We start from the raw sequence: 27,034 nt of genomic DNA, 5'->3' as shown, positions 1-27,034 counted from the left end.
AAAGAGCCACCTCCGGCGCCCGAGCATCCGCAGAGCTCCAAGGTACATGGCAATTGGCAACAGAACACAGCATTGATTTCTCTGTGCAGCCTATAAATTGTGTACAACTACAGCCAACAGGGATCATTTTTTTCTAGTTTGCACCAGCAGTGGAGCCTGGAATCACAGAGAACATTAGAATTGTTTCTGTTTTTAGCGTTCTAAGAAGATAATTACAGCATTAACAATGCTCATAAGATTGTATTCAGTGGCAGATTTTGTTGCAACATGTCTTGACCATTACCATTCATATCCAAAATGAAAGGTAAGTTTAATTCTTTTTTTAATTGTTAAATCCGTTTTTGGAGTAGGTGCTGCAATTAGGCCAAAGCTGTCAGTTACAGTATAAGATGTCCTTTTCCTGTCCTCTAGTATCAATGCTAAACAAGTCAAGAATTATTACATCATGGGCTACCATTATGTCCATTAGACTATTTTGTAATGATTACAGCTCACATCTAATGGTTGCCAATATTCATTGATTAGCAGATAACATTGCGATGAGATGCTGATATTAGATAATGGTATAAGGTTTTGCTTTCTTTCATTGCTTTGTCCAGGTCAATAAAATACAGAAATATAAAAAAAAAAAAATCTGCCTGGGATAATGTGTTAGTCCCCTCTCCTTTTTTCCTATTTTGTCTATGAAAGGCATTATATTTCACTTTAAATTGTTTTGTGATGTAACCAGACTCAATACTCTCTCAGCAAAATCATTATTTCAAGATAAATAATGTTGGTTTTCTGATCCGATGTTCAGTTCTGTGTTATAAAGGCTTTGTCCAATTTTGCAATTATATAATTAACATTTTCTTGTATAATTTACATTGTTCTACAGCAATACCCGCTTGAAAATGGGAGACTGGAACTTCCTGGGTGGGATCTTAGAGGAGGTGCACATCCACTCCACCATAATTGGCAAGATTTGGCTCACTGTCCTTTTCATCTTCCGGATGTTGGTGCTGGGAGTCGCAGCAGAGGATGTTTGGAACGACGAGCAGTCTGACTTCATCTGCAACACTGAGCAGCCTGGTTGCCGCAATGTGTGCTACGACCAAGCCTTCCCTATCTCCCTCATCCGCTACTGGGTTCTACAGGTCATCTTTGTGTCATCTCCCTCACTGGTGTACATGGGTCATGCCATCTACCAGCTTCGGGCCCTTGAAAAGGAGCGCCATTGTAAGAAAGTGGGCCTGCGTCGGGAACTGGAATCAGTGGATGTGGAGCTGGTGGAGAAACGGAGGCGCATTGAGCGCGAGTTGAGACAGATGGATCAGGGCAAGCTCAACAAGGCACCACTGAGGGGGTCTCTATTGCAAACCTATGTGGCTCACATTGCGACTCGCTCAGTGGTGGAGTTAGCCTTCATGATGGGCCAGTTTATCCTCTACGGACTACACCTGGATCCTCTTTATAAGTGTGACAGGGAACCATGCCCCAATGTCGTAGATTGTTATGTCTCCAGGCCCACAGAGAAATCAGTCTTCATGATGTTTATGCAGGTGATTGCCTGCATCTCTCTCTTCCTCAGCCTGCTTGAGATTGTACACTTGAGCTACAAAAAGGTCAAGGAGGTCAAAAGGGGCAACCTCAAGGAAGAACATGTTTCCATGATTCCCTCTGAGGCTACTATTCCCTCAGCGCCAAGTGGATATACTTTGCTGATGGAAAAGCAAGGCAATGGCCCTACTTTCCCTCTACTAAACGCTTCCTCTGCCTTTGTTCCGATTCAGGGGGACCTTAGTGCCAAGCCGAGCTCAGACGACCACAAAGACAGCAAGGAGGTCGTTCTGAGCTCTGCTGAGCACAACAGCAACTCCAATAACACCAGCAGTGAGACACGGTCTCCACCTCCAGTGGATAAGCACGAAAAGCCAGAGGACCTCACGCAGTCGCTCACCCATCACAGTGACCTGGAGTGTGGCGACAAGGATTGTCCCACGCTCCCTGCAGTGGGCACCTCCCCAGGCCCAGATCGGACAGGTATCACAAGGAAGTCACGGAGGGTCAGTCCAACATGGCAATGCTCAACAGTGATGGAGAGCAACAGTTCAGACAGTGGGGACTCCTACACTGGGAATATAAACATGAGGCCTCGAAGCATCTATGGGGCTACCCGAACGAGGACGCTCTCTAAAATGGATCTCAAAAGACTGAGCAGACCACAGAGTCCAGACTCGGCAGGAGAGCTGAGCTCTGTGTCTCGACACAGTTGTGAGAGTAACAGTCCCATAGCCTCCTCTCACAACCGTAGAATATCGCTTGCGAGCAGCGCCAGCAGCAGGCGAAATGACCTGCAGATCTAAACATTAAATAACTTGTGTTATCATGACACCAGAAACTCTGAAATGTCTGTTTGGATACTATATAGACTAGTCTTTTTGCTGTACTATACATTCCTCATGATACCGGTAGGCTATTATGTTTTATTTGGACACTAGTTCTGTTAACATTGGATGTTTGAATGTACTACACACACACACACACACTATGCTATACTTCTCACATCCAGTTATTAAACATATTTTATTAGATGTATGTTAATCTACGTTGCTTGTGCTTAAACCACATTATGACTGCCACAGGCCTAGGCCTGCTGTATCTTGTTTCAAAGTTTGTTACAGAGATGTATAGATTTTATTACGGAGATCAAGCTGACCTCTGTATGCACCTAGTCAGTAAAAATAAAATAGTACGAGAGTAATGGATTGTCTGAACCATAAAAATCCATGTAACTGCGAATCAGCTCTAGGCAGCAATTGGCTGTTACATAACTTGATGCTCTAGTATACACATCAATACTATTCTTTGAATCCGGCCCCCACTGAAAGGCAAATGTTTCACCATCACTATAGTTTCCTATGGCAACAGTTTTAAACTCTCTTCCTGTGATCCCTACTACTGTCATTTTATTTCAATTGTGGAAGTGTACAATTTCACACAAGCAATTCAACAAAAACAGTACAATATAAAACAAAACATATTTATTTAACTGCTCAGAAAACTGTCATTCAAACCTATGAGTATCCAAATCTTTGGCGTTGCTGATGGTTAGATACTTAAATTGAGAAATGGAATTGAAACTAGACTGAAAATGTCAGTTCATCGTGTTCTGATTCTGATCAAATCTTAGTTTCCCTATCAGGTTGATCTGTTTGTTAATTTGTGATGTGTTGCCTTTATATGAAAATGTGCTTTTTTTACTCCATCAATCTACACAGTTGATATCAATCTTGTAAGTTATTTAATGAGTTTTGCTCATAAAACAACTCACGATTACATGTGGCAAGGAAATTATTTTATTATTGGAAAGTAGTAATAGTATAATCTGCAGTGAGTCACTGTACATCATTGGATAAAACTTGTTTTGTGTGTTTTTTTTAATGTATGACTGAGGCCATTGATCCTCTATTCTTCAGCTCCCTCTTCAGGCATGGGTTCATACTGCAAAAGCTAGGGAGAAAACAGTCAATCATAAGTTTTTGCAACAGTAAAATTGAGCCATTGTACTTTCTTTCATAATTTTTTACTTAATGAAGAATTATGAATCTGTCACCTTATTTCTTAGCCCTTTGTTCTCCTCTACCAGCATGTCACACTTCTGTTGTAGCTCAGCCAGTTCTAAGCGGAGTGCCTCCGCATCAGCTGGCCCTGGACCTCCCGCTCCAAGGTGAAGCTTTACGAAACTGTGTGAGTGAAGGTCAACCCATTCTCTGTACATTTTGTTCTTTATCTGCAGTGATATAACTCAATGGGTCATTGCTGTTGGCACTGACTTCCCCAGTTCAATTGTGATTGGAGCCGGCCGCCCACCCATGTTAACATTTTTATAATTTGTGGTATTGTAAGGTGGTTGAAAAACAGGGGCCATACAGTATCTAATATAGCAGCACATTCATCAGTGTCTAGTCTGACAGTATGGAAAGCAAGGATGTATACATTTGGAAAAAGATTAATTTTCTCCAGGCCAGAAGTCTTTTCCAGAATGTCCCACAAATATGAAATATCGATCCATGATTGTTATAACCCAACTCAATGTATATTACTGTTAACTGACACTTGTTGTCATTTGTTGGACTGCTGACAACAGACAGTTTATCTATATGATAGCATTACATTAAAAGCTAAAAAAGGGAAAGAATTAGTGCACTGAAAAATAACAAGTGTTGAGTCGAAACCAAATCACTTACGTGCTTAAGGAAATAGTAACGTAAATAGAGTGAAGAGAGAACAAAACTTATACCTGGTAAGAAAAAATTACTCATAAAGTGAACATTTAGCAAACCATCTGCTTTCATTGCTTGGCTCATGTTGCCATTCTAATGTTGCTAATGTCAACAGATAGCTACTCTATCTTATCTCCAAAATGTGGGTGCTCCTAACCCACAGATTGACCTAGCCCATCTGATCCCAGCTAAGAAAATGTTGGACCCACAGAAGCCCACAAACTATTTCTGACTTTCGAGCCATAGATTATAAAATAAATATGATTTTAGATATACTTGCCAATGGAATTTGTGTAATACAACTTAGAAATTAAGGATACTCCAGAGCATTATTCGGTTTGTCTGTCTCTTCATAAAGGGTCACTAGTACTGCAAAAAAAGAAAACAAATGTGATGATAATTGATTATGATATGATGATAAATCATGCACTAGCTCTGGTCCATAGCCCTAATGCTTGATTCTGCCCTGAATCAAGCATTAGGGCTATGGACCATTCAGAGCTAGGTAGAATCAAGCATTAGTGCTATGGACCAGAGCTAATAATGCATGGATGCATCAACTCATTTTTTTTTTTTAATACAATACATACCATTGGTGAGACTGTCAATGACCCCGGATTTTTCAAGGTACCTTCTAAATTGTTCACGTTTAGAATCTGCGGCCTGGAACAAAGTATGGTTCATTATAGGCGTTAATTGCTGACAGCTTTGTGCTGCAAATGGGTTGGCAAGTAGAAACATTGTAAATTGTAAAACAAGAACCTACTTTACCCTATGAAATTAGGCCTACGGGCCGGCACTCACAGTACAAATGTAAATATTAATAAGATCTGAAAGACATGTTTCGGAATGGTTACTTACCCTGTAATGCGCCATAATAAATGCGACTTTACAAAGAGCTAAATAGTCAGCAACGTAAAGTGTAGTTAACTACCGACGCCAAATCAAGAACCGAGCGACTCTGCAAGGCTGTTCTATGCGTCTGCACCGCCTCGCGTGGGGTCGTTGCTATAGCAACAAGATGAAAACAGAGGAGGAGAAATATTGTTTCTGTTGATGCAATGCATTAAAACACCATATGTGCTTATCAATTATAAGTAAATCGTTTATTTCCACAAATGTTTTTGACACATTTAATGGACTAAAAAACCCAACAGCATAGAGACTGACTAAAACAGACACAGTCCCATAAAGATATTGCTAAAACTTTGAGGAAGGGGGAGGCGGAGCCAAATGATCACATGCTTTCTAGCAAGCATTCTAGCAGCTAGAACGTCACTCAACATACTACTGATTTGTACTACATGGGGAACGAAGTACGAACACGATCCGTGCAAAGTGGAAAGAGTCCGTCGGTGTAATCTATAGATCTACACTTACGAAACAACGTTTCACTCACGTGACTCATGTGTTGTTTTTCCTTATTGTGAGAATAGCTTAGGCAGCAGACACTAGAGCAGACAGTCCTTTTTCTGTCGGCGCTAGCATATGCCAATGCCATGGATATAAACTTAAAGACGAGATTCTGGGAAGGTTTTTCACTTGACGTTTATTAAAGGGGCAAAACGACCAGCATCATGCCGGAACCCACATGCTTAAACTGAGAAAATACATACGGTAAGCTTTAGCAAAAATATAAAATATGTTCGTCTGTACCAGACCCACTAAAGCTCATTAGAGCTATCATGGACCAGAGCTACTGAAACCTATGGGTTTAGCTTTTCCAGAACCAGAGGACAGCTGTTATCACAGTGTCCTCAGTTTAAGTCAAATGTTTTATAGCATAATAAGAGATAGAATGTCTCTGTTGTTACCAACTGTATGTAACAAGAGCCATTCTAGGGCTAAATCAGGAACTGTGAAATGGCCTCAATAGAGATCATTGACCATTGATCATTTTTGTATTGAGTTGTACTTGAAATGTACTGTAATTCTGCAAACTGTTAATAAATCAATCAATGACTATAATGCTAGTCTTTTATGCCGCATACCTGAAATGTGGTTTGTTGTGGTGACTTAATAGGCTTGCTATAAAATGTCTATTTCCACTTTAAATTATTTTGTTATCTGTTCTATGTATTCATGGAAGAGATCTTCCAGCTGGTAGTTTGGTGGTACCCTGTGAAAACACACTTTAGTTTAAAGTGTGGGATGAAACATCACGAAAGCATTGTTTGCTGCTCTCTGTCACATTTTTTTTTAAAGAGACAATTGCATTAAAAAAGAGAGAGAGAGACATAGAAAAAGCTTGAGTCATTTTGTTTGACTTCCCCTAGCTCTGGTCAGAGTTCCCCTTATTAAAGGACCACTTTTCAACAGGTTTCAGAAAATCGTCCACCGCAGTGACCAGTGATCATGGGGAATCCAAGTTAATAGAACAATAGAAACGATGATTTTACTGGTGGACGGGTTTCTGAACTGCCACGGCCCTTCTATGAGACACAGACTTAGTAGAAAGAAATCACACCTGTGTGAACTGAGTGGTGTACTATACTGTACTTCTCTCGTACTGTACTGTACTGTACAAGACCAACTAACTTCAGAATCAGAAGACTTTATTGCCATGACATGTAAACATGTTAGGAATTTGGTTTGGTGGGACAGCAGAGTGCAGTTACAACAACATTAGGACAAGTGCAAAACAGGACAAGACAGTGCAAAGAATAGTGAACTTGGATTTTAAATCCACAGTGTCTGAACAGGGAAATAATTTATGTTCCGGAGATCCGGAATCGGAGGAATAAGAGGAACGAACCCAGAATCGTTTCCATTACATTTGGAACCATTACTTTCCACAACCGGTTTATTACACTGTCAGTGGTTCTCACACTTTTTTTTTAATTTCAAGGACCACCATAACTCTGAGAGTGTACAAATAAAACAGTGTACAACATTTGCACACTCTCAGAGTTACAAACCTATAAGCGTCCGGAAACCCGTCAAGTAACCAAGGAAACCAACCGGAATTGTTAAAATCCAAACGGATCCCAGGCTGCCCTAGTTTCCAGAATATGGATGGTAGGGTTCATGTGGTTAATAAGATCATGGCTATGATCCGGTATGCTCAGCTAATCCTAGAATTTGCAGACAAACCAACACATTGTGATTCTACACAGATACTTGGAATACCTCAGCTAAAGCCATGAGCTGGTTCTCTAAAGCAGCTCAAGAGGATCCTTGTCCCATCCATGTCAGGATGATAAAACTCAGGCATAATCATGTTTTCACAAATAATGAATAGAGGTTTCTTAAGTTTATATCAATAATAATGTGCCTACAAAATGTGTCAGAACAGGTCAGGTCCATATATGAAGATCTAAGGGTGGCAGCGGGGGCAGTGTCTTGAGTGTACAGGGTTTGATGAGGTCAGATCAACATATGGAATGTCAGAACAGGTCAGCTCCATATATATGGAGATCTAAGGTTGGCAGCAGGGGCAGTGTCTTGAGTGTACAGGGTTTGATGAGGGCCCAGGTAGTGCCGGGCCTGTTGAGAACTCTACTAATAACTTTGCGGAAGGCCTGTCTAGAGTTTGAATGGACAGGTATCAGTCAAAAGGGAGACATCGAAGAGGAAGGACGGGTAGGGAAGGATCAACATATGGAATATCAGAACAGGTCAGCTCCATATATGGAGAAAGGGTTTGAGGTTTGAGGTCAGATGTAGAGTTGCTGGCCAGCTATGCAGATCTAGGTGATGATCCAGTCTTATCCATGTATGGATATCCAAGGTTTGATGAGGTCGGTGTCGTATGGTGGCGTGACGTGTCACGAGGCGTGACCATATATGGAGGCCTTATTGCCGCTGTAGTAACAATAGCCTATTTAAACATTTTCTCAGATTCACTGATTATGCGGTTTTGATATTACAGTATTGCAGTATCCTCCATCCACATGATCTAAGTCATCCAATCTCTTGTGACATACTTTCCCCTGGCCCTGACACATGCTGTGCATTTATATAGTGCTTTAATCCAAGGTGCTTTATGATTGTGCATTACATTCACTCACACACACACACACACACACACACACACACACACACACACACACACACACACATTCATACACAGATGGCGGAGGAAACCATGCAATGCACCAACCTGCTCATCGGAAGTAATTAGGGATTCAGTGTCTATTTTCTTGATATATATTATATAGGTTACATATTATTTATAAAGATATATTTCTATTTCTATCTTGGACAGAGATCAATGGACTGACTGGGTAGCTTGTTGACTTCCATCCATGCTCCAGTCTTGCATTGCGTTCCTTCCTGACCAACTGACATGGCACCACCGGATCAGTGCTCCACCACCTCCGCCCATTTGGGACAGAGTGAAGATACTGAGCCCCTCATTGAGACTGTTGCAGGTGTGTTTTTAAGCTAATGTATTCTTCCATGAAATGAATCATTTAAATCATATTTAAAAATCACACCTGTGTGAACTGAGCGGTGCAACTATACATTTGTTGTTATAGTTACTGTACTGTACTGTGCTCTGTATTGTAGTGTACTGTTCTCACTGCTCTGTACTGTACTTTGATTATATTTGGAAAAGATCTTTGAGAAATGACAAGACTTACCTTGTGGGGGTCTCCCCATGTGTGCTTTCAATTATTGTAGGCTTGTACTCATCCACATTTTTAGTGTCCAGATACGTCTTCCTTCTCTCGATTAACCTTATGGTCTCCTTGGCACTGTAATTGCACATTACGCTATTGCGTAATGTTTAGAGATGGCTATATTTAACCAGATACAACCATTTGTTTTAATTATTATTAAGTGAGTGGTAATTGAGTTTTATGAACATAGAGCTGTGTAACTGCACAAGATCAAAAGCAGTCTTTTTCTTTTGCCCGATATCCAATACTGTCAATTATTCAGGCAACTTAGCTCATTCTCCTTTATGTACTATATTCAGTCATTCATCTTTTTTTTTAAATCAACGTACTCATGATGACGTCGTTAACCACATGATATGTACCCTGTACAGTCCCTCCCCAGTGCGGCTCAGCTCGGCTCAGCCTGGCTCTAATGATGTTCTTTGGGTTTTCCGTCGTCTACGGTCTCCGCGTCAACCTCAGCGTGGCCATGGTAGCCATGGTCAACGCCACTGAATCGGAGCCAGCCACGAACGGCTCAATAGTCCATGAGTGTCCCCTACCTCCACATGATAGGAACAGCTCCCAGACCCCAGACCAGCCAGATGGGGTATGATTGTTACTGCTGCTGTTCCCCCTCTGTTTCTCTTCTTATTTTCTCCCTCATCCTTTTCATATTTCTATTTCCCGATGAGGAGCAAATGCAACTCATTACTTTCATGGTTACTCTCTTAAGCATCTCCTGCTTTCTCTCAGGTTCCCCAGTACTCTTGGGACACTGAGACCCAGGGCTGGCTGCTGGGAGCATTCTTCTTTGGATACCTGTGCACCCAGATACCAGGGGGCTACCTATCGGGTCATTATGGGGGCAGCATCTTCCTGGGGGGAGGAGTGCTGGGCACTGCTGTCCTCACCATCCTTACCCCACTGGCCGCCCAGTGGGGGTCCTACTGGCTCTTTGCCCTAAGAGCCCTGGAGGGGTTTGGGGAGGTAAGAAAAACGGATGTATTTTTTTCTTTATTTACCCAGGGTAGTATCTCTGAGCACAAATGCTCATTTTGAGCCATTGCTGCACATAGACAGACACATTAAAACCTGGGAGCTGATCAGAAAAAACCCAGTCTTATACTGTGTTGGCCACTGAGCAACTTGACTGGAGCAGTTGGGGGTTCAGTGCCATGCTCCAGGGCACTTCAGCGGTAGCCTGGCATGGCCAGACTAATATAACTGCGTAGATATCACTGCGTAGATATTTGTCTGGAACTTCGATGTGGAAGATTTATTTACGAGGGGCGGCTACACAGCAAAGAGTCTGATTGGTCACCCATTACTAATGGGGTGAGTGAAATGTAATTCAAATTGAGGAGTGTCAGACCAATCTGCCCAGGGCATTTCCCCCCCCCATAGTCAGATTTGTCTGGTTTCCAGGCTACTTCAGTGTGTGATAGGGGTGAGTGGTGGCCATTCCCTTTCCCTTCCCGATTTTTCCTGTCCTGGGAATTTAACTGGGAATCCTCTGGCTCCTCTAACCTTTAGAAAAACTAAGAGAATACATCACTTGGTAGAGGTGCTGCTGTGTTCAAAGGTAGCATCAGAAAAAGAGAAAAGAGACTGCACACTCATCTGCTCCAAAAGTGTACTTTTGGAGCAGATGAGTGTGCGGGCTCTTTTCTCTTACTCTAACCTTTAGGCTACCACTGCATCAACTTTAGCAGGTTGTGAAATATAGAATATGCACCAAAAGATAAATGGTTTATTACCACCGCATAGTGTTTCGAGCCTAGTGGCTCTTCTCTTCCTCTGAGGAAGTGTGCAAACTCTGTTCTTTCACTGTTTGCTAATTGCTTCTGCCCTGCACCTAGCATTTAAAATGTGTTGGATTGGATGTGCATGATTTTCTACTTGATTGTACAAGTTACCTGCGGTACTTTCAGTCAACTAATGACTGGGTAAGAATCTGTGAATTGTGACTGCTGCAGAGTTGTGAGATGTTTTAATGGAGAACAGAATTCCAATCAGTTCTCCTGTGTGATGGTGTTCATATATGAAACAAAAGTGTGCACTGTGCATAGATTTGCACCCTCTGCTGGACAGATTTGAATGACATGCATGTCAGAGAGAGCCTCATTAAAATTGTTTTCTGTTTGATGTGGTCTTATCTGTCGCCGTTTCTGCAGGGCGTGACATTCCCAGCCATGATGGCGATGTGGGCACGATGGGCTCCACCGCTGGAGCGTTCCCGCCTCATTACCCTGTCTGGTGCAGGTGCCAACTTTGGGGCCTTTTTGGCGCTGCCCATCACTGCCTATATCTGTCAAACACTGGGCTGGCCTTATGTCTTCTACATCTGTGGTGAGGGGAATTCTCTCTCTCACACACACACACACACACACACACACCAGAGCATGTGAGCAGAGCGGGAGCGGAGCGATGGGATTATGAATTGAGTGCTGAGCAGGTTTGAAAGTGGGTCAGAGCGGCTTCGGAGCGAGGACCGGCCTTCTGCTCCAAGGCGCTCCGGTGGGGGCCGTGCACCACATCTTTGAGCATGTCTGGTCGCACGGACAGACACAGAGACAAACAAAACACTTTGAAAATGTATCGACATGTCCACTTACACTGTCTTGTGACACACACACATGGAAATCTAGTAATTTAAGATGATCCCACTGTTGCACTCTATATGATATGAGCACTCAATACAACCATTATTAGTTATTCCAGTCAATTAGTCATTCCAGATAATGAATAGATAGATTTACACTACAGCATCTGCATCTACATGATCTGCTAATCCTAAAATTACGTTCTGGCCAATTTTCTGAAGCAATCAATATTATTTCCACACTAATGTGAACTGTTCATTTGTGTATGGTCAATTTTTATACACTCCTAATTAAATGAACCCTCCGCTCCGGATTTTTATGTGATTATTACAAAGACATTGTTTATGATTAAACAGGCCTCTCTCTCTCGTTTTAGGAGGTGCTGGTTGTCTCTGGGCTGTATTTTGGTTTATTCTGGTTTCAGATGACCCTCGCACCCACCGTCGGATCAGCGAGGAAGAGAGAGAGTATATCATCAACTCTATTGGCCCACAGGTACCCATGAAACAAGTTTCACAGTCACCATAACATTGGAGCAGGAAATAATCATAATCTTGTTTTTCATTTGCTTGTTGCTTTGTTGTACATTGGTCTTGCATGCCAAAAATAGTTGATTTAAGCACACAACGCATGGCTTCCCGATCCATTGTGAGTTGTAGACCTGCTATTCTGGGTACCGTGTCATTAGTCAGAAGGTTCATTGTTCCGAAATTACTATCCCTATCTCTAACCCTAACCTAAACATAACCGCAAGCACGGGAGCAGTGCATGTTCGTCAACCTTAATGCATGTTCGGACTAACGGGACTTCGAATCTATGGGCAGTCTATTCTGTGCCATTTGTTCTGCACCGCTCTCTCCTGTGTGCTAATCAATAAAGCAGAACTATCTTAAAAATCTAAATGTTTTAAGACTGAACAAACTCCAATCTACAACCTGCAGGGCACAGGTCATGGCTGGTCCATGCCGCTGTTACCCATTGTGCTGTCGGTGCCATTGTGGGCGATCATTGTGGCGCAGATGTGCAACAACTGGGGGTATTACACCCTGCTCACCTCCCTGCCCACTTACATGAACAATGTTCTGCACTTTGACCTTAAATCGGTAATGTGACAATTTTTTACAATTTCTCCCTCTGAATTCAAACAGATAATTTCCCTCTAAACAAAGTTTATAAGTTGTGTTTACCCTTCTTCCCAGAAGGGTTTGTGTATGTACGTGATTAAAAGCTGTGTTTAATTTAATGCTTGGTTGCAGACAATGCTAGTGATATTTTAAAATAATAATAGATGCTATGAGGATTGAGGAATAATATGTTTCTCTCTTTCTATGTCTCTCGTCTCTCTCTCGCTCTCTCTATCTTACTCCTCTCTCATGTGTTCTCTCTCCCACTCAGAATGCCTTTCTGTCAGCAGTGCCTTACCTGGGTGCCTGGTTTCTCTCTGTAATCTCAGGTTTTGCCGCAGACAGCCTTATAGCCAGAAAGCAGCTTAGTGTCACCGCTGTACGCAAAATATTTACACTCACAGGCAAGGGAACTTTTATTGTGTGTGTGTGTAGTTGTAGTTGTGCGCAAGTAGTTGTGCGTGTGTGTGCGCAAGTAGTTGTGCGTGTGCACATGCGCAAGTAGTTGTGCGTGTGCGTGGCAATGTGCATGTATTTGTTTATAATTCATGAAGTGGTTCAGCACTTTCAGTATGCACCATTTTATATTTAACCTACCATCTGCATAAGCATGTAATGATTGATAAACATTGTGACCAAATAGCTGCCATAACAGACTTGGCTAAATGGAATATAAGATTTGAATTGAAAAAAATCAATTACGCTTATTGTTTGTTTTCATTGAACTTCAACTTTATGGTCACATCACAATTTTACACCAGGAGTGATTGAAATAGTTGTGTGCAACCTTCCTAGTTCCTACAAATTGAAGTTACTGGTGGCAATGTAGGCGCTTCCACATGTTTTTACTTTGGACATTATTTTCCTGTGCAAAGCAACAGGAAAAGAATGTCTGACTACACTGCAGAATTGGTTCCCCTCTGTTTATTTTCTGCTTTGTTGCAACATGGCAGCATGTGAAGTGTAGAACAATGAGAAACTAGAAAGTAACTGCATAGCAGAATACACTGTTTTAGCCATTTGTTTTAACCACTTAAGTCCTATAGTATTATGATATACCAAATTGTACAACAAATAGTGAAATTAGCTTTACAAGCTTGCAGATCTGCTATTTTGGCTATTTATGTTGGGGTTTTTTTGCCTGTTATGACATGCCAGAATTATTGACACTAGGTTGAAAATTGTTACATTGCTGTATTTTATTATGCCACACAGACATGCGGTTGAGACGTGGCCTAGCCTGTATCAACCTATCACACAGATTATTTTATAATCTTATGAATTAAGATATTAAAAGTTACAAACTATGGCATGTTTGATGATTCTCATGTCAGATGAGCAGTGTTGAAACATAACTAACCTCCCCTCCGGTTCAGTGACCCTGCATTCAGGAATACTATATTACCATTTTGGATGCTGTTTATATACCTGCTGCTTTTTATATTCTAGATATGTTTTCCACTTGGACAAGTAGCATTCATGCCCCCTATGTCTGTCCAATATATTAAAAGAAAAAGGTAAATGGTGCATTAATATAGCGCCTTTATCCAAGGCGCTTTACAGAGATTGTGCATTACATTCACACACACACACACACACACACACACCGCTGCCGGAGGAAACCATGCAAGGCACCAACCTGCACATCGGGAGCAATTAGGGGTTCAGAGTCTTGCTCATTGACACCCGGGTTCGAACTAGGAATCCGGTCACTCTGCCACTGACTCCCCATATATATAGTAGTTGCTGCGAGAGTGAGGTCTAGCCAACACCAACTCGGGATTCCTGGATCGCTGCCCTCCACAAATTCCTATCCAACATCAGGTTCTTGAGCTCTGCAGTGTTGTTAGCCAAGCTGTCGCACCGCAGCACATCTATATATATATGTGTATATATATATATATATATATATATATATATTAGCACTTTATGCATTCTGTATAATTTATTTGACTGTTCATTCTTTATTCTCTCTTAACCAATTATAAAACTTCCTGTAACTGCAGTGTTGAAAGCTTGCACACAAATTATTTCACCCACTTTGTTTTACTCGTAAGTGTGTGATGTGACAATTAAGTTATTTATGTCTAACACACTGAGTGCAGGACTCAATGATTCAGTGTGTGCTGTACTTGGATTCTCTGCACCATAGAAGAGAGTAAGGCAGTGGTGTGCATGTTCTCTTTTACATGTCTCCATCTGTTTCCATCGTTGCTCAGGTCTCCTACTGCCTGGGGTCTTCCTGGTTGCCGTGGCTTATGCCGGTTGCAGTGCTATCCTAGCCGTCACTTTCCTCTCCCTCTGCACAACCATCGGAGGAACCAGTGGCGCAGGAGTCTTTATGAACCAAATAGACATCGCACCTCGGTTGGTGTCGTATAGAAACATTTACATTTTACATGTAGACATATAACTGAGGTTTTTATCCAGTATAGCTTAAGAGCACATATAACAAGTCACCACAGCTCGATTTAACAGTTGCTATCAGCATTCATTTCTTATGGATTATATCACTGAACTTCCTCACTTTTACTTTCCAGGTATGCAGGTGTTCTTCTAGGAATCACTAATACTTTTGGGACTATTCCTGGTGTGGTGGCACCTATTGTTACAGGCTACCTGACCAAAAACGTAAGATGCCTGAATATAAGTTTGCACTGTATACTTATACTCATTATACTACCAAACATACAGACACGAGGTGTTGACCTAAAATACACACACATGCATTCACACTCATTTACCAAACACAATACACTGTAAGACAATAAGATACACAGAAAGGACAATACACATGCAGTCATTGAAAAGCAACACCCTTAACAACTGATTTCTACTTAATAGTATGATGGCTTGCCAAAATTACTGATTTTAAAATGTTCTCCTATAATAAACAGCCCTGTTATATCCTTTCCTGTTTATAGCACTCAATAGCGGGCTGGAGGAATGTGTTCTGGGTTTCGGCAGTAATCAGTGCCTTCGGTGGCATCTTTTACACCATTTTCGGCAGCGGAGAGATCCAGACGTGGGCCCTAACTGAGGAAGACAGGGCCGAACTAGAGAGGAAGAAGAACAGGACTGTGAATATAGTCGACATATAGCAAACTATATGTACCTGTATATTATATTTGTTTACATGTAGTTGTTCCCATAGTATACCAGTATCGGAAAAGCTACCGATACTGCCTGAAATGCCAGTCTGTGCTGATCCGACACCACGTCATTTATCACATGATGATAATATAGTTTGATTGCTTCAGATAAGTAGTTTCACTACTGTTTTATACTCTTACTGTACTATTTGCATTATTATTTTACTAACTTGTAGCTGCACTTAAACAATTATATTATTAATGACATTTTTATTTATCAGATCAGTGGTTCTTAATTTTTGTTTAATTTCAAGGACCCCCATAACTCTGAGAAGGTACAAATGGATTTGGTTCCATTTGTTTTTTCCCAGATTTATTTTACACACAGGTATCAGATAGCGTCTCGGATATCGTATTGGTATCGACCGATCCGCAAGTTATGGAATTCGTACCAGGAAGGATTCTTTTGGTCGGTACATGTCAACATAACAAACTGAATATATTATATTTGTTTACCTGTATTGACCAGGTGTGCTTTGCATTGGTATACCGTACATGGAAGAAAAACAAATCTGATGTGCAGCTACTCAGGCAGTTGGTCATCAAAGTGTTGTTGTTTAAGGAGCTTTCTCTCTCAATACACAAAAATGGTTTTGAACAAGATAGTATTTGCAATATTATTACTTGCTCAATTTTGCTGCATTCTGCACTAGTAGTTGCACATACTTGCCCGATACTGTATAACAGTACAAATCTTGAAAAAATAAAAGAAGAAAGAAAGAAAAGGGCTGGTACAATCAGAAATAGTTTTCAACTTTCAGTCTCTTCTTTTGGTACAGATCATCTAAATTGTAATGTCCTTGCCTCCCAACATGTCTGTGTTGTCACTGTTGTGTATACTAGTACTGACTCACCTGCCAGTGAGGAGCCCCAACCGGGAGGATGTAGATTGTAGAGCCTTCGTTCTACTTTTCCCGCCCAACACTCCCTGCTGACAGGTGCAGTCCTCGCCCGGCTTCGCTCCCATGAACACGTGTCAACTGGGTTCGCATGGACCCCCGACAAAGCCGGATGCACCACGGTGGATTTTAACCCTTAATGGTGGGCAGGGACTTTACAACTGCGCCACCCCAACGCCATTTATCCCTATTCATCCATATTCTGAAAATAGATAGTCTGACAAGAATTAATCTCTTGTTTATATTGAAACATGGCAGTCTTATAATTGATCATAGTGTATGTACAAACTTACACTTTGCATGATATGTCATTTTGAGCAAGCGATACCATCGCACATTATTAGCTGGCTGTCTGCGAATGTAGACCGTACCCATGTCAGCATTAGTTCTACCTAATATTGGATCATTTCCAGTTGTCCTCTTATCACGGTGATCATGGTGCCACAGTTCTCAAGTTTGTGTAATCACTGCCTTTATGGAAGGATGATATTTGAAGAAAGGTGTTTTCTGTATGTATTTCCGAAATGCATTGTGAGTATAATGTTTTAGAAGGAAGTAACGCAATAATTTGTCATTGCACTATGAATTATTTTGTTATGCAATGATTTTGTATGCCTTCTATTTTATTGTGAAAAAAAAAAGTTTATACTTAATTTAAAGTGAGATAAGTGGAACTAAAATGAATAATTGTCTCCACAAGGCCAAAGGCATGGGGTGTGTGTGTGTGTCCCCGTTTGTCCGTTACAGCTAATCTCCGGCACCATTGTTCCACACACACTCCCTAGATGCCAACTATGAACCTCTGCCCCAAATTTTCCTGAACGGCCTGTTATAGCGCCACCAGGAGGCCGACTTTTGTAAAACACATTTTTTGCTATTACTCCTCCAGATTTGTCCAAATACCCGCAAATCGTTACACAGTATCTCTATAGTCGTGTGTTCAAGGCGGATCTGTCCCATATTTCATATTCCATCCTAATTGGCTAACAAATTGGCTTTCAAAGTTTACAGGACTGGCCCGTTTTGAACAAAAAACCTCAAATCATGAACGCAGCGTGCAATTTACGTGAACTCTTTCACACACTTTCTTACTAGGCTGAGGAATTATCCCACCCTTTTCACATTGGCCTGTTATAGCTCCACCAACAGGTGGATATTTACAAAACACATTTTTGGAACAAAATGCCTCAAATTATCCAATTGCCATTTAAGGCATAAGAACAAATGGCACCCTTTTCACATTGGCCTATTATAGCACCATCAGGAGGCCACAACCTGACCTGCCCTGGTGGAGACCTGTGCCCTGAGGGGCACTTTTTCTAGTTGTTTTTATTGTGTGTGTGCGTGCGTGGTCATGAATACTCGACTCTAAAGGCCATGTAGGCTTACATGGAAAGTGTTCAGATGAGCCAAATTCTCATCTCTGTGTTCTCTGTTGCCAGCACTTTTGTAATGCTGCAGCTAGGGTGAGATGCTTTGCTTTCATTGTTTAGGGGACATGTGAACATACCACTGGTCACCTCTCCAAATCCCTGCAACGTGTCATGCGTAAAAAGTGTTCAGTAGGACACAAAGAAAACCACATTAAAGTTTTGCTTCTCTACTTGGTCACACTATTATCCCAATATGGCTTAACAGAATTCCACTAAATACTATCAATATTGATACAGTACATGTTATGGTTTCCGGCCTTAACAGAATTCAACTAAATACTATAAATATAGATACAGTACACTAACACTAAGTTCTGAAAAGGCTCGTAAAAAAAGTTTGTGGCATTAAAACCCAATGGGCCCTGTGCATAAAAGGATACGCGTAAATGGCCACCAGAGGGCATCGGGGTCCGCTGTTTATGTATACTTTATGCATCCAGCTGCCAGCAGGTAGTGTTAGCTGATGACATAGACTAGTATGGGCTGATGACTGTTATATTGGGCAGCTCTTGATAGGCTGGTGGAACCAATAGTGACCCGGATATACATGTCCAGGGTCAGTCGTGTGTGTGGGTGTTTTTGTTACTGTTCATGTATGGCTCACCCATAGAGTAAGAGTTATGGGCTCAACGCGTCAGCTTTCCGCCTGGTTTTTCATTGCGCAGATGCTGTCTAGAATCTAGATTCTAGTCATTTATGTCTGCGGTCTATCTATGCCGCAGTGTTCCGTTATCGTTCCTCGGCAGATATGCAGACTTCACTAGAATCGAGTGCAACTCGTCTATGCCGCCCCTGGTTTAATAGACTGTAAACATGGATGGAGTACCCACGCACAGACAGGCCCATTGAGCTTTCCTGCAGAGTGCAGACTTTTGATTGATTTATTAACAGTTTGCAGAATTACAGTACATTTCAACTCAATACAAAAAGTGTTAACTGAGTGGACAGTGGACGACACCATAAAGCATTACACTTGACTTGTTTACAATAGGGCCCACCATTTTCAATTCATCAAAACATTTAGAGACGTACGAATATACACAACTTACAACTATATAGTCAAAACAGGAAATCACCATAGTGGAGGTAAACGGAAAAGAAACAGTGATGGATTCAGATTTTACGGGGGCCAGTTTCGAATTGGTGCCCTTTGAGAGCAGTTTTGAAGGAGTCAAGGGATTAAATAAATTAATGTATGAGTTCCAATCTGGCTTCAGAACATCCCACTCCACTGACACATGCCTCCTCTATTTGAGCGACCACATCAAACACGAGGTGGATGCTGGCAAATACTGCGGCATGGTCATGCTGGACCTCCAAAAGCCTTTTGACACCATGAACCACTCCATACAAACAAGCTAAAAGCAATTGGAGGGGAGGGGGGTTGAGAACAGATGGTGGAGGTGAACGGAACACTGTCCCTGTCCTGTCCCCCCCCCCCTCCCAGTGAGCTGTGGCATTCCACAAGGAAGCATAGTAGGGCCTTTACTATTCCTAATATATGTAAGCGACATGACATCAGCTTGTGACTGCAACTTGTTCCTGTTCGCAGATGACTCAGCACTGCTGGTTTCGGACAGGAACAAACTGCAGGTTGAAAAGGCCCTCATGAGCTCTGAACTCGGTAGAATCTGCACCTGATAACAAACTATCTTCAACCAGACCTTGTGGTTACAGTGTCCGCCCTGAAACTGGGAGGTCGGGGTTCGATCCCCGGCCGGGTCATACCAAAGACTAGAAAAATGGGATCCAATGCGTCCCTGCTTGGCACTCAGCATCAAAGGGTTGGATTGGGGGGTCAAATCAACTAATCAAATGAGAGAACACATTTCAGTGCGGTAACGTGTGTGACAAATCGTACGACTTTGACTTTGATCTTTACACCATGGGAAAAACTGAATCCATTCTCTTTGGATCAAATAGTAATGTCAGCAAGGCAGATGGCTTGACAAGTGGGTGACAATATTATCACACGAAAAGATGAAGGTTCCATCTTTCCGAAGATAAAATGGCCACCAACGTAATCAAAAAAGTCAACCAAAGAGCAAAGAACAAGATTCCTTCACGTTTACAGGATCTCCTCACTGGTCAACAAAAACACCTTGAAGACCCTGCCCCTAACAGGAGCCCTTGTTTCTTCGACTATGCATGCACCTCAAATTGGGCCCTTAAAACAAGGCTCCAGACTTCCCTAAACAAACTGGTCAGGCTCCTACTTGGCCTCACTCCCCGAACCCACCTCACCCCTGCCCACTTTGACAGGCTGGAATGGCTTAGGGTTGACGACAGAGTACAGCATCTTGCAATGGGTCTCATGGTCCACAAAATTTGATACACCACCAAGATACCCATGTACCTGTCTAAATACTTCACAAAGTCCACAACCACAACACCAGAGGGAGTGCAACAAACCATGTGCAACCCAGATTCAGCACAAACAAGGGACAAAATTCCTTTCGCTCCTATGCCACCAAAATGAGAATTGAGTCCCTTGTTTGTTCCGAATTTGGGTTGCACATGGTTTGTTGAACTCCCTCCCTCTGGTGTAATGGGTGTGGACTGTCAGTCATCATTTCTAGGCTGTCTATATTCCCATCTTTTCTTTTTCTTTTTTTTCTTGTACTACTAAGGTACAATACAATTAAGGTACAATACTATTTTAAGGTACAATACTATTAAGGTATTATTAAAACTAGTCCTTACCTGTTCTGAATATATGAACAGCAAATGATGTTCGCCAGATGGGGCAGTAGTGAGTACTCTCTACTGCCCCATCTGGCGGAGTCAGGTTAATATAAGGAAGTGTAGGCTACAAACAGAAGGACAGACAGACAGAATGACTGACAGACATTTGTCGGTGCATTTATAGATAGATAAATAGATTTTATTGGCCTAAAATATTGTCTATATACATATATTCATGAATCCACTTGCTGACCGGCTGTCGGTATTGGGCAATTTTTTATAGGGGTTTCTTGTGACCCTACCATTAACATCCTATAGCAGGCAAAAATGTCAAACTTTCCTTTTGCTTTAAGTAGCATGTGACATGTCAAACTAGGGGGGTTTCATGATTCTGAATCCATTCCAATCATTAGTTTAGCACAAAATACACTCCTTGGGCTAAAAACAGCCATAGCCACCCAAAATATGCTGACCTCATCACATTTGTGCTGACCTCATATCACATTTGTCATGACGTCTATGGCCGTTTTTAGCCCAAGGAGTGTTTTTAGTGCAAAACTAATGCTTGACAGCCGGTCAGCAAGTGGATTCACGAATGTATAGACAATATTTTAGGCCAATAAAATTTCCCACTTTAAACAAAAGAAACCTGTCGGCTGCCGGACTAGTAGGCTTATCATGTAAACTATATGGCAACATTTAGTCTTCTATCAGTTTCTAATTAATTTGTTCATGCAGGACATTCTGTCAAATGTACGGAAATAGCACAGCAAGCGATGGCTGCTGATTCTCAAAGTTTTACATTTCCCTCTTAAGCAGACCACTGGGCCTTTTTCATCAAGCCTGTCTGAGGAGTGCTGACTCTGAGCCAGTTTTATCGACCAAGTTCCCAAGAGCCATTTCATTATTCTTTGAGCATAATCTTAATTCTCTGTTTTTATATTACCTATACTGTATGTATTTGATGGCCGGTAATTGGTGAAGCAACATTGTTTCTCAGATTTTGAAATGTTTCATTTTTCTTGAATACATTCATTCGTGGCTTCTTGTTTTCTCTACTCACACATGTAAAAATGGGGTACTCGTCTGTAGTCAGCTTGATGGCCGGAATTGTTCTGTTTTATAACCCTTATAAAGTGGCAGTCTTGGCAGGCAAGAGTTTTAAAGATGATGATGATAATTATTTCTCAAGTAATTAAAAGAAAATCTTTTTTTAGGGAAAAAGGGGAGAAACTCAAAATTGCAGACACATTTGATTAGCATTGCCCCAGGGTGAGGTGTGAGTCTTCATTCTTCATGCACGGGGGGTCCTGCTCTACAAGTGTTAAAATCAAAAATCATCTTCTTAACTCTCAGTTGAGACCCATATTCTAATCTAGACAATAGATCTTTCACCGAAAGGGAACATCTGCTATCTTGTGCTGTTTGCTTTCAACCTGAATGCCGCAGGGGACAGGAGACGGAGGACTCAGGAGGCCCTCCTGTGTGTTGCAAATGTACTCTGTATTTACACTTTGCCTCTGGGAAGAATTGGATTTTCATTCACACTATATTGACTTTGTAATGTGATTGACATTCCTATATGTCTGTATGAACTTGTCATCACCATGCACCCGTATAGTCTTGAGACAGACTGTTCACTCAATAGGAAAAGAGGGCACTGTTTTTCCTTTATTTTCTGATGATGGGTTCTCAGATTGTGCACCCTATAACCCTTAGCCTATATCTAAAATGTATATTACACAGTGCTTCTTTGTTTTTGTTAAGTATATTGTTGCCAGCTGGAAACAATGCATGTAGGCCTGATTGATTGAAAAATGTATTAACAGTTTGTAGAATGGGTACAGGTCAAACCGTCACTACAAAATCTAGGATAAAACCAGAAAAAGCACTAAGACTTGTTTACATAAGGGTCCTACATTTTCAATTATTCAGAACATTTATGTCCTATGTCCCAAACATTTCAATAAATTTAACAATGAACTTCCATTTGATCCACTGGATCCAATATAGTTATTATTTAGTCACAATCACAAGTTTTCATTAGTTCAGTATTTACAAAAACCCACAGATCACACTGCATAGGATTGTAGCACATGGTCACACTGTAGTATGATGAAGTAGGGCATTAATTTAGGAGTAATACAGTACAAGTGACGATATCCTCCTACCTCTTTTCTCTTCTATTTTTATTTGGAACTCCAAAGAACAGCAATGTCCACGCCTATGTGACGTTAGCCTATGACGTTAATGAGCACGGGTATGACTATTAGTACCAGTAGGGGCGCTGTTGTGCCAGAAACAGAGAGATAGATAGTGCTGTACTGTTCCCTGCTAATGAGAGAGAGAGAGAGAGAGAGAGGAGGGGGGAGAGGAGTTGCACCACTCAGTTCACACGGGTGTGATTTTTTATCAAAGCATCACTTTTGTCTTAAAAGGTTATGATTATGTTTACTGTAGGCACAGAACTACAGTTAAGAGCATACAGCACTATTGTTTTCTATTTTGCTTGTAGGCTACTGAGAATCCTTCTTATGAACATTTATTATGTTGATGTAAGGAGATATTGATAAGAATGTCGGCCAAAAGACATCAATGTAAAACTGATAAACGAAGGTGATTTTGGGAGGATTAATTCTGCCATGCTTGTTGGTGTTGCCATGATCTGTCACTCCACAGACCAGAGACCTATGTCTCCTCCCTGGCCACTCCCTCATTTCCATTTACATCACACTGCACACCTGTCTCCAACTCTCATTAGCCCTGAAGTGCTTCCCATTACACACCTGTGAACCCTTTGCCATTTAGCTGCTTCCTATAAATACTGGACTCATTACAAACACTCACTGTTAAACCCCATGAAGAAGAAGAACACACTGTCAGAACATTTGTCTTCGTCCCTGAGCTGTACCCCATTGTTCCTGGTTTCTCCTTGAAAGGTTTGCGTTTTGGACATTATTATTTACTGCCTTGTTCGCTACAGTTTTGCCTTTTGGACTTCCTAGTTTGTTTTGCATTTTTGGAATGTTTTTGGAATTGACTTTGAGTTTCCTGAGCTAGCTTACATGTCCTAGAACGGCTCTTGTTGTTACATACAGTATGTACAGTATTTCACATACAGAGCCATAGAACAGAGCCATGATTTGTGGTAGACCGTTACCATGTGCGGCATGAATGTGATAAATGCTCCGTTTGTACTCACCCATTAAATTATTCCAAAGACGTGGAGTGAAAAATGGTCCTCTAGTTTTATATCCATGTGAAAGTTCTGGCACAAAACGCGTATTTAGTGAATTATCTCCACTTTTTCAAGAGATGCACACGGACATCTTTCTCTCCGCGCGAGGGGGGGCACTGGAATATCGACGAACCGATTTTAGATACTTCCTGTTGTCATCACAAATTGACCGGAGAAACACAAAAGTTTGGGTCACACAATTGGCAGGTGCTTTGCGATAGGTGCTGGGTAATTAATCACACCACCTGCCAATTGTGTGACCGCAAACTTTTGTGTTTCTCCGGTCAATTTGTGATGACAACAGGAAGTATCTAAAATCGTCCCCTCGCCGGAGAGAAAGGCGTCCGTGTGCATCTCTTGAAAAAGTGGAGATAATTCACTAAATACGCGTTTTGTGCCAGAACTTTCACATGGATATAAAACTAGAGGACCATTTTTCACTCCACGTCTTTGGAATAATTTAATGGGTGAGTACAAACGGAGCATTTATCACATTCATGCCGCACATGGTAACGGTCTACCACAAATCATGGCTCTGTTCTATGGCTCTGTATGTGAAATACTGTACATACTGTATGTAACAACAAGAGCCGTTCTAGGGCTAGCTTACATGCAGCTACTTGTGTTTGTTACCCTTACTACCTTGGGCTTAAATACATCTTTGGATTTTGAATCTTGTTTGTGGCTCTGCATTTTTGGGTTCAGTCATCCTGCTTATCATAACGGGTGTATTATAATAAACCGCACGATGGCATTCACACACAGAGTGTGCTAGAAACTACTAGCCAGTAGAGTATTTATGTCGCCTGACGCCTGCACCCTTCAATGACTCATCACTGACGTCCTGCCAGGATCTGCCATTCAGGTTGTCGAGACTCACACGTCACTGTTCACATACAAAAACCCCATCGTGCATCACCACCACCACACCACAGCTGTTGAAATTAGCTCTGACCAGACAACAATATAACAACTAAACTAAATTAAACAACAACCACTGTAAACATAATCAGTTTTGCTGGTGTAAGAAAACGTTTAGTAGTTGACATAGTTTGCACAGTGAAGCTCCTGTATGTGTCTGTCAGTTCGATTGAGTTAGCAGGTCATGAGTATCTTATCAACTTTTCCAATACCTGTGAAGTTAAGCTTGGGAACAAAGGTTGTGTGATGTTGAATGCTGGTGGTGTGACCATGGGCATGCCGAATATAATGGTGACAAGGAAAGCATCTGCCGTGTGTGTGTGTGCGTGTGCGTGGCCACCCTCGGCTCCAGGACACTGTGAGCTCACTCTGGTTCACTGCCAAGTGCCAATGTTATGCTCCACCTCTCTGTAGGCTGGCATGCCTGCCCTCTCTGTCACTCTGGCTAACCAGACAAACTATTTCCACTGTCACCTTTTCCTAGCTCTCTCTAAAGATGAACATGTCTCTTTATGACACTTTCCTATTTCCTTTCTAGCCCTTTTCCGCTATTTTAGCTCCTAGCACCTGTTAACACCAATTGACACCTCCGCCTGCTTCACATAAAAACTACGGTAATAACTTAAGTAAACCTCTTTGTTAAAGTGCCTGCAGGTATAGTTTTAAGAAGTTGTAAGCTATCTTCAGACTGTGTCTGGGCCCCTTTGACCTGAGGGCCTCTGTCATTTGTCAGTCAAAATTAGTAGCTTTGAGCTATAGTTTAGCCGTGACCTCCAACATAGTCATTTGTATAAAGTAGCTGGTGTACCTGAATCCACAAATGTTAACATAACTAGGACATTAACTTAACCTATACTGTTGACATGGGTATTCAGGCAATATTTTTGCATGATCTTTGGATGCAGTAAACATTACTTTTTGAATGTTGCTCTGGGTGGCTCTGCTACATTCCTTTCTACCTCAGCTGTCAGACAACTCCCAGCATGTGTTGTCTTCATTTTGTTCTTTCAAACAGGAGAAAGAAACAGCTGTATTACCCATTTAATTTAATTTCCCTTTATGATTTTACCCTATTTTTTTAGGGTTAGGGTTAGTGTTGTATATTAAATATTATTCACTACCTTGGTTTGGCTCTAGACTACTCTTACCTGTTTCTGTACAAGTCGGGGGATATTAATAAAATCTGGGAATAAATCTCTTCACGAATGTGCGGGTGTCTATACATATCCCACATTGGTTTCTATTCAACGAAAAACATTCCTTGGGCTAGGAGTGTTTTTCGTGCAAAACTAATGATTCAGAATCATGGAAAAAACCCTAGTCTGACATATGTCACATGCTACTTAAAGCATAATGCAATTTAGAACATTTTGCCTTATATTGGTTGTTGATGCATGGTACCCCAACTTTCAGCAGCTGTCAAAAATTCCCCTAGGGTGGTTGAATAGAAACCAATGTGGGATGTGTTAGTAGACACCTTTACAAACACATTCTTGGTGTTGCATTGAAATGTATTCCCAGATTTGACATTATTCTGATAATATTCCCTGAATATACTGAATTTCCCCACATGGATCAATGTCAGTGCGGTGGTCACATGAAGAGTTACCCACGGATCAATAAATGTTTACTGTATCTTACTTAACCCTTTCTCATCTGGCTTGACTGTCATACCATACACACTCCATACTCCACTGTTATCGATTATATATCCGACCCTGGTACCCGACCCCATATTTCCCCTAGCTTTCACCCCCCCTCTCTCTCCCTTCCAACTCCAAGTTCCTCTCTCTGTCCATCTTTCTCTCAGTACTAGATTGAAAGCAGCAACTGTCAAGCTGGAGCTAGTGCCTGTTACCTGAACTGCATGGCAAAAAAGACTGTAGTCACAGGCACAGCCCTCATGCATGTTTGTGTGTATACTTAAGTGTCCGTCAGTAGTACTCATCTCTGTTTATAAGCAGCACTATGACTGTGTGTGTGTGTGTGTGTGTGTGTGTGTGTGTGTGTGTGTGTGTGTGTGAGAGACCAGAGACACTCAGTGATGCCAGCTCCCCTCTGCATATCGGGTATCACACTGTGCTGGCGAAGAGCAAGCCAGAGGCAG

General features: G+C 41.6%; 3 protein-coding genes across 5 annotated transcripts; 2 read left to right on the top strand and 1 right to left on the bottom strand.

Moving 5' to 3' along the window:
• Positions 1-887: 887 nt before the first annotated feature.
• gja9b (gap junction protein alpha 9b) lies at positions 888-2,345 on the top strand (the record flags this gene model as incomplete). The annotated part of the gene is made up of 1 exon (XM_083778137.1): positions 888-2,345. Exon 1 carries the CDS (start codon positions 894-896, stop codon positions 2,343-2,345), a length of 1,452 nt encoding a protein of 483 aa, XP_083634263.1. The 5' UTR covers positions 888-893.
• An 872-nt stretch (positions 2,346-3,217) lies between these two features.
• mycbp (MYC binding protein) lies at positions 3,218-5,268 on the bottom strand. The gene is made up of 5 exons (XM_083778208.1): positions 5,127-5,268; positions 4,856-4,928; positions 4,586-4,634; positions 3,596-3,725; positions 3,218-3,492 (listed from the first exon to the last, which is right to left on the bottom strand). The coding sequence occupies exons 1-5, from the start codon at positions 5,139-5,141 to the stop codon at positions 3,448-3,450; spliced, it is 312 nt and encodes a 103-aa protein (XP_083634334.1). The 5' UTR covers positions 5,142-5,268; the 3' UTR covers positions 3,218-3,447.
• A 438-nt stretch (positions 5,269-5,706) lies between these two features.
• On the top strand, positions 5,707-18,518 carry LOC310868791 (sialin). 3 transcript variants are annotated; one of them, XM_083779260.1, is made up of 11 exons: positions 5,707-5,882; positions 8,473-8,638; positions 9,262-9,479; positions 9,626-9,859; positions 11,047-11,221; positions 11,852-11,970; positions 12,417-12,578; positions 12,871-13,003; positions 14,819-14,966; positions 15,140-15,230; positions 15,524-18,518. In XM_083779260.1, exons 2-11 carry the CDS (start codon positions 8,554-8,556, stop codon positions 15,698-15,700), a joined length of 1,542 nt encoding a protein of 513 aa, XP_083635386.1. In that variant the 5' UTR covers positions 5,707-5,882; positions 8,473-8,553; the 3' UTR covers positions 15,701-18,518. The 3 variants fall into 3 exon arrangements, with proteins under 3 accessions (XP_083635386.1, XP_083635387.1, XP_083635385.1); XM_083779261.1 differs by having other exon boundaries at positions 9,626-9,874; positions 11,900-11,970; XM_083779259.1 differs by having other exon boundaries at positions 9,626-9,874.
• Positions 18,519-27,034: the final 8,516 nt, after the last annotated feature.

This window comes from Protomyctophum parallelum, assembly GCF_964188405.1.
Source record: "Protomyctophum parallelum genome assembly, chromosome: 1".
NCBI classification, from domain to species: domain Eukaryota; kingdom Metazoa; phylum Chordata; class Actinopteri; order Myctophiformes; family Myctophidae; genus Protomyctophum; species Protomyctophum parallelum.
Note: the sequence above shows the minus strand (reverse complement) of the source record. Positions and strands in the feature narration are given on the sequence as shown.